The following is an 8,309-nucleotide window of genomic DNA, read 5'->3' as shown; positions in this document are numbered from 1 at the left end:
CATAGGGTTTTCATGGCTGTGACCTTTCGGAAGCAGATCACTAGGCTTTCTTCATAGGTGCCTTTGGGCGGGTTTGAGCTGTCAACCTGTTACTAGCCAAGCACAAACTGTGCCACCCAAGAACTCCTGCTACCAATCTAGCCCCCTTTAAATTGTCTGAAGATTGACAGCTTGTCGAACATCATAGCACAACCTCATTTAAAATTCCTCAATACTCTTGGGTTAAGTCCAACCATGGTCCCTGCTTACTGGTCCTCTTTTCCTCTTACACACTTGGGATATAACCATTTTCATTCACACAAATGTTCCACATGAACCTTGCCCCACATGTGGCATGTCATATCATGGATTAGATGACACCCCCACTAAACAGCCTAACTTCCACTCAATCTCAATTAGAGATCACTGTTTTAGGACGGCTATCTGGGACCTCCACACCCAGCTCAGATTGGGTGCTCCTCTTGCACTTCTGTCACAGCCATGTCCACACACTGTATTACTTAATTGTGCTTTCTCTGAGACAAGAGACTTCATGAAGACACGGACCTTTTCTCCTTTGCTTACCACTGTAAACAGAGTTCAGCAGAGTGTCAGCCATTCCATTTAATCAACTGTTGATATATATTAAACTGAATTATTTTTCTCTATTCTTGCCCTTATGATCTGGGGGCACCTCTCAACTTTGTCATCTACTGATTCAAATTTCTGCTTTATTATCTCTCAAGTTTTATCAAGCTAATGCATTTTATTATTCTTTTTCAATTGCCTGTCATTTTTAATCTATGGCAGTTGTTTTCATAATTACCTGTACTTCTTTTTCGCACTTTACAAAGTATACAGATTCTAAAACCTTCTGCTTATGGCAATGAATTATTTTAAAACAAAGTGAATATCAGAGTCTTCAGGGCACTGGATGCTTTTTTTTTTTTTTTGGTATTGAAATTGTTATTCATAAGCCCAATTTTTCTCTCTTTACTTTTTATTAAGGCCTGGTTTGAATTTGGTCAAAAGGTGTGGTTAGATACTGTGGGAATTATTTCGCTGCTATTTCATGGACTGGCACAAGGCTACACCTGAATTCTTTACAAAAGGAAGAAGAAGGGTGCGGGACAAGAGAGTTAGAGGTGGAAAGGAAGTAGTCACAACAGGAATGACCAACTTTTTGCCAATATCCACTGCAAACCAAAAACCTGTTGCCATTGAGTTGATTCCCACTCGTAGCAACCCTATAGGACAGAGCAGAACTGCCCCATAGTGTTTCCTAGGAGTGGCTGGTGGACCTGAACGAACCTTTTGGTTAGCAGTCGAGCTCTTAACCACCGTAAAACCAAGGCTCCAATATTCATTGCGGATGCACACAAATTTCCCTAGTACCAAAAAAAAAGCACCAACAGATTATGTCAAAGATTTCCACCAATGTGTCTTCTATTTAAAAACAATGATCAAAACAAATACCACTTTGTCTTCTCTTAGGAAACAACTTTTTTTAATTCTTATTGTGCTTTAAGTGAAAGTTTACACATCAAGTCAGTCTCTCACACAAAAACTTACATTCGCCTTGCTACATACTCCCTATTGCTCTCCCCCTAATGAGACAGCCCACTCCCTCCCTCCACTCTCTCTTTTTTGTGTCTATTTTGCCAGCTTCTAACCCCCTCTCCACCCTCCCATCTCCCCTCCAGGCAGGAGATGCCAACAGTCTCAAGTGTCCACCTGATCCAAGAAGCTCACTCCTCACCAGCATCCCTCTCCAACCCATTGTCCAGTCCGATCCCTGTCTGAAGAGTTGGCTTTGGGAATGGTTCCTGTCCTGGGCCAACAGAAGGTCTGGGGGCCATGACCACCGGGGTCAGTCAGGCCTTTAAGCTGGTCTTTTTACGAGAATTTGGGGTCTGCATCCCACTGCTCTCCTGCTCCCTCAGACGTTCTCTGTTGTGTTCCCTGCCAGGGCGGTCATCAGTTGTAGCCAGGCACCATTTAGTTCTTCTGGTCTCAGGCTGATGTAATCTCTGGTTTATGTGGCCCTGTCTCTTGGGCTCATAATTTTACCTTGTGTCTTTGGTGTTCTTCATTCTCCTTTGCTCTAGGTGGGTTGAGACCAACTGATGCATCTTATATGGCCACTTGCTAGCGTTTAAGACCCCAGACGCCACTCTTCAAAGTGGGATGCAGGATGTTATCTTAATAGATTTTATTATGCCAATTGACTTAGATGTCCCCTAAAACCATGGTCCCCAAATCCCTGCCCCTGCTACACTGGCCTTCAAAGCAATCAGTTTATTCAGGAGACTTCTTTGCTTTTGGTTTAGTCCAGTTGTGCTGACCTCTCCTGTATTGGTTAAGCACTAATTTTTGAGTTACTGTTACCAAGCTGGCCCATGGATGTTCTGCCCCAAATGTGCTGTTTTTAACAGCAGCAAATGATTAATTTGTCTGTGATAAGTGAGATTAAGAAGGGGTAGGAGGGCTAGGTAGAAGGTAATCTTAGAAGTTACATTATTGGTACATGGTATTAGAATAAGTCATTCAATATTGATGGTATGCATACGTTAAAACAAATATATGTATATATCTCATAGTTAAGGCCTAAGTCTTCAGTAGGTTCTAAAAAAACTAGCTTCCTTATGTCAAAAAGACAATTACTATACATGATTTAAAAGTCAGCATATCAAATATGGCTCTTTTGAAAGATATCATACTGATCTGAGTTAATATTTTTCAAATAAACACATAATAAACCAACTTATTCTGAATAAGTAGTAACAAGTTTATTTCAACTCGACACGCTGAAATGCAAAAAATATTTTCAGCAACAAGATACAAAAAGTATGTATCTCACCCTTAACATCAACTGATTAAAAATGAGGCTGAAAAGTTCATTTTAAGTCTTTACACATGTGAACCTCGAAAACCAGTTCCCCCCATAACTAATTTTTAAATAATCTTAGCATAATTTTATTTTCAAAAAATGGGACTCACTTAAGTTCTATCTTCATTCTAAAAACCTGAATTCAAAATTAACTGGGGTACAGTATACAATGATAAACTCTAAAAGAAAAAGATTTAAATATAAGAATTTCTTTTCAAACACAAAGTCCACATACTGCCAACAGAAGACACAGTATGGTGATTTCATTCCCAGTGAAGAGGAAGTCTTGCATATGGTAGGCACTCAATATTTGTTCAACTGGACCTAAAATTTACATCACTCCATGAACACTTAAATAAAGCAGAGCTCATAATCTGTACAGAAAAGGCTTCGGAAACACTTGTGTGTGTGCTGAAAGTGCTGTCTTCACAGCCTGAGAACACTGCAACAAACCCACCATCCACCTGATTCTGACAGAGTAGTGAGTATGTTTATTTTATCCATCAAAAGAAGAATACAAATGTCCAAGTTAGAATAATTCACTTCTTCAGGTACACATGACTATGAAAAATGCTTGTTGAGTTGGATTTTCACAAAACTTTATTCAACAAAATTCCTGTTCCACTTAGAAACACTGGGTAGCAACTATGATTTTATAAAGAATTCTTAGATTTTAAATTTTGCACAAAAAATCAAAGGGGCACGTAAATTAGTAATCATACTTTATATAATTTAAGCACTAACTTAGGTCTAGTTTAAAAATAAGCCAATAATGTTAATGACAACTTTTTAAGAGATCGTTAATATCTTTAAACTTAATTTTACAACTGATGTCCTAAAAAGGCACTGTTTTCACATTTCATCATGCAGTAAATTGGTCACATTTTTGAGAATTATAATTTCCTCTATCAGCTGTCCCCAAAATAAAGCACATTTAAATGAAATATTTCAACCAACCTGAACTTTCAACATTTAATTGAGTCCTATTTTCAGAAACTCATTCTTTTGAACATACCACACACAAGCGAATATGTATACACGCACACGTACGTACACACACCCAGACACAAATGACCACATAATACATGCAATGTTCTCCAATTACTATTTCAAGACAATGACACGAGTATTCAAGGAGGTAACATTGGCAAGCCATAATTTATGGCACCTTCATATTTGTGCTCCAAATACCAATGCATGTTAAAATTGAAAAAGAAAAAAAGGCACAAATATAGTGTTTCCTAATCTTACACTAAAGAACAGTTCTCCAATGGTTATTTTTATAATATGTAACACTGAAAACCACTGACTACATTTCTAAGGAGAAGCCCTGTTTAGGTGACAAAAGAGAACCAGGAGCAGGCAGATAGTTCAAAAGGCAAGACTGTTCTGGACAGAATCTGTTTCTACTGAAAACAATGTGTGTGGTCTAAAACTTTAAAAAGAAAAAAAAAAAAAAGCTATTAGAGTACTCATTTCAGAATAAACAGTTTTTTTATCATTGCCTCAAGAACCCACAATACCAAAAATATACATAATAAATAAAAAAATAAATCAAGTCGTATACGATTCTGTTAGTAAAATGGTAGGCATTATATTACTTAAAAAGTGGACATTTCTACAAATGTGGATATTCTTACATTTACAGCACAGTGTTTGACATTTTTGGTAAAAAATTTGCTACTTAAAAAAAAATAATAAAATCCTTAAGATTTGCAATAAACATTAAAGTAAGGACAAGCTGAAATGTTCATAATACCGTGTTATCACTGAAGTCACTGTGGCCAGAGCTGCAGATTCTAGCAGCAAATTCATTGACAATGTGCCTGTGTGCGTTTGATATAAATGGAGACACCAGTATTTTTATAATATACGATGACAAAATTCTATAGCCTGAGGAAAGCATTTTTTTCTTGTAAGACCCTAGCAAGTTCTTAAATTAAAAGTGTATGTGTGTGTTTTAAATTTCATACTGTAAACTTAATGGGCTCAATCTTACAGTGGAGTTAAGAAAGTGAGCTTCTGAACCCCATACGATAGAGTCTATTAACTGGTAAAAATCTTTCCTCTAGCCCAAGGGATTCTTCCAATCTCAAATATAAGTTAAAATAACAGATTCAACTGAACTACACAGAAAGAAACTAAGATATCTGAAAATATGATCTTTTCAAACTCCAGTTCGTTGTGGATAACAAATGCTCATCTGACAGTGTTTTTTCACTGTAAATATGAATCACCCTTTTGACAGAACAGCTTCAGTGAATACCTAATAACAAGACAGCAAAAATAAAATCTAGTTTAAAACCTCAAGCTTCATTTTTTTCCTTTTGTCCTGAATTCAAACACTAAATAAACAAATGATACAAATTTTAATCTGAAGAATACAGTTATATAGGCATATATATATAGGCATACGCATTTCTTTTTCCAGTGACACACTTCTTCCCTTGTGGTCAAACAGAAATCTCACCTAAGAGGCATACGGTCCCTGTTACAGCGAGGCAGATGCAGTGACCTGACACTGATCTCTCCTGCTTCTCCAGGACAGGGTCACTGGAACAGACCGCCACTGGGAACGGTTATCAAACACTGAGCAGGTGTATGTGTTTAAAGCTAAAACTCATTTATGAGAAAGAACTGGCCCATGAAAAGCAGTTTATATAAATAGTTTATCCTGTTCACATTATGCAGAATTTCAACATCATCCATAATGTTAGTACAGTAACTGAAACAGTAAGGAAAAGTAGGGGAAAGAAGTTTCATAGTGTGCCCTGACATACTCTAAGGGCTCTCTCCTTTAGCGTGCACACCCCACAGGCATGTAGTATCAGTTCATTGTTTCTAGAAGGAGAGTAGACTGTCCAGGATTTCTTATTGTTCAGGTGCCTTCTCCAAAGTGTGATAAAACAGGAATGAATTCAATAATGAATATCTGAAATTCAAACCAATTTAACTATAATCAAGGGTATCTTTCTTATCTATTATCACAAACAACCCAGTTGCCGCCATCTGTCTTAAAAAAAAATTCTTTCAAAAGTTAAGACACAATTGATTATACCTTATTAATTCCCTCAAAAGCAAAAAAATATATGTACCATTCAGCATACAAAAGTTACACATCAAAAGTGCATATATAGCTTTCTTAATTGGCCCACTCATTAAATTTACATTTGGTCGTCCTTACTTTTAACATCTACAGAATTCTTCATATAAATGTAGGTCAATAAACCCAAAAAACCAAACTCAATGCTGTTGAGTCGATTCTGACTCATAGCAACCCTACAGGACAGGGTAGAACTGCCCTGTAGGGTTCCTAAGGCTGTAAATCTTTATGGAAGCAGACTGCCATTATCTTTCTCCCATGGAGCGGTTGGTGGGTGAGTGGCTGGTGGGTTCCAACTGCCAGCCCTTCGGTTAGCAGCTGAGTATTTTAACCACTGCACCCCCAGTACATATAAATTAAAAAAAAAAAAATTACTTCAGCACAAAACATGCTTTCATTGTAAACATGGGATAAACCCACAAAGAAACACAAGCAAAAGTTTATGTTTCTCTTAGTTTGTTGAACAGTTACATACAAACATCACAAATTTTACTAAAAATTCAGGCCAATTCATTGCATATTTGCCCCCTGAAATGAAAAATAAATTAGAATTGAAGCAGTGTATTGCCATAACTTACCTTGAAGGTAAGCAGATTCTCCTGTATTCATAGAACTTAGACTGGAGACACTCTTGGTAATCTCCAATACAAGTGCTTTTAAGGAGAACCTAGTTTTAACCTTTGAAAAGATAGCATAGGACAAACCCTATAAAAATTCATTTTGTTTTCCTCAAAATAATGGAAGATCCTTTTGAAACTTAATATCTTCGGTTATCAATATTACTGCATTATGGAGCTAGTGCAATCCTGCATAGCCTTGGTCAAAATGACAAGGCACAATAAAAAAATTAAAGTATTATATGAACAAGAGAAGTCATTGAAGATAATTTAAGGCCTTGAAGTGAATTAGAGTATAATCAGTCTAATTTAAAGCTGAAGAATAAACCATAAATTATCCACCTGAAAAGCTAGCAATATGCTTTTTCAGTTTCTGCTCCGTGGACAAGAAAACAGAAACAACTCTTGCTTATGCTTTGTGTACTAGCATCCTTCTGGACCTGGAGGAGTAAAAATCATTTCCATTGTTCTACAGTTCATGGAAGATTTCAGGACTGTTTTAGTCGTTTGCGTGGAACGCCAAACTGCGGACACTGGGCAGATGCTAGTGCTCGGAAGGCTTCTGCTACCAGATGAGGCTGAGACTGAACCATGGATTTCCACCCTGCTGTTTCCATTATGTCCGTTGCTTGGCTGAAAAATAACAATAAGAAAGGTTTACTTAAGAGTATTTTTCAAAACGACATTGTTGCGATCTCATTTTTTTTTTAATTTATGGATTGCAGTCTACCTCAGTGCATTCAAATCATTTGAATTCATTAAAGTATTATTTTTATCTTACTAGTATTTTCTGTTGCAACTGAAACTATTAAATTTTTCTGGAAGTTCTAGTCCCCTGAAGTATGTGATATTAATTCCCATAGTTCTACTTCCACTGCTACCATTTTTGTACCAGCTGTTCCAAGAACTCGCTCTTCTTTTATTTGCTCCTTTCACACAGGTTTTTCCCTAGAATTTTAACAGTTGTCCTCTACTCTTCTCCCTTCGGAATCCCTGGGTGGCACAAATGGTTAAGCACTTGACTACTAGCCAGAAGGCTGGCCGTACAAACCCACCCAGAGGTGCCTCAGAAGACAGGCCTGGCGATCTGCTTCCAAAAGCTGACAGCTGCGAAAACTCAATGGAGCAGTTCCACTCGGCACACATGGGGTTGCATGAGTGGGAATCGACTCGACAGTAACTAACAACTTTCCCCGTTACATGCTTCATTCACTCTATCTCACCCACTCTTCACAGTTTTAAGATCATATTCTATGATAATTATTGATTCTCTAAATCTCAGGCCTCCTACAAGGTTTGGTTCCTCAACTTGCTCTCTTGGATGTACCTCTCTAACAACCATAAATTCAGTATTGTCAGATGAGAACTCATCAACCCTCCCCTCAAATCTATTCTTCTTCCCTCATGTCCAATCAGCTAATGCTTCTACCATCTACCCAGTGATTCAAATCAGAAACCTGGGAGTCATCCGAGACTCTGTCCTCTCCCATCAATTATCAAAGCCCTATTATAACCCCCAAAGACATCTTGAATCCCTGGTTAAGGCTCACATTATCTCATGTTTGGATTATCACCACGGTCTCCTAATTTGTCTTCTTGCTGCTCTCAAATCCAGCTTCCATCATGCTAGTAACATAAACACAACTATACCACAACCTGTGCTGGATCCAAGTTCTTTGCCAGTTCCCTATTTCCTCTCTCTAGTTTCCACCTCCCACTC

The 8,309-nt window shown here is 37.7% G+C and overlaps 1 protein-coding gene across 1 annotated transcript in view; it reads right to left on the bottom strand.

Moving 5' to 3' along the window:
* Nucleotides 1-2,755: 2,755 nt before the first annotated feature.
* Nucleotides 2,756-8,309, bottom strand: part of SPOPL (speckle type BTB/POZ protein like) — a 72,315-nt gene continuing 66,761 nt past the window's right edge. Inside the window, exon 11 of the mRNA XM_049889255.1 lies at nucleotides 2,756-7,222. Within this exon, the coding sequence (XP_049745212.1) occupies nucleotides 7,078-7,222 (145 nt within the window). The 3' untranslated portion in view covers nucleotides 2,756-7,077. The remainder of the gene's footprint in view (nucleotides 7,223-8,309) is intronic.

The sequence above is a fragment of the Elephas maximus genome, chromosome 6, assembly GCF_024166365.1.
Source record: "Elephas maximus indicus isolate mEleMax1 chromosome 6, mEleMax1 primary haplotype, whole genome shotgun sequence".
NCBI classification, from domain to species: Eukaryota; Metazoa; Chordata; class Mammalia; order Proboscidea; family Elephantidae; genus Elephas; species Elephas maximus.
This window is presented reverse-complemented; position numbering and strand designations above follow the sequence as displayed.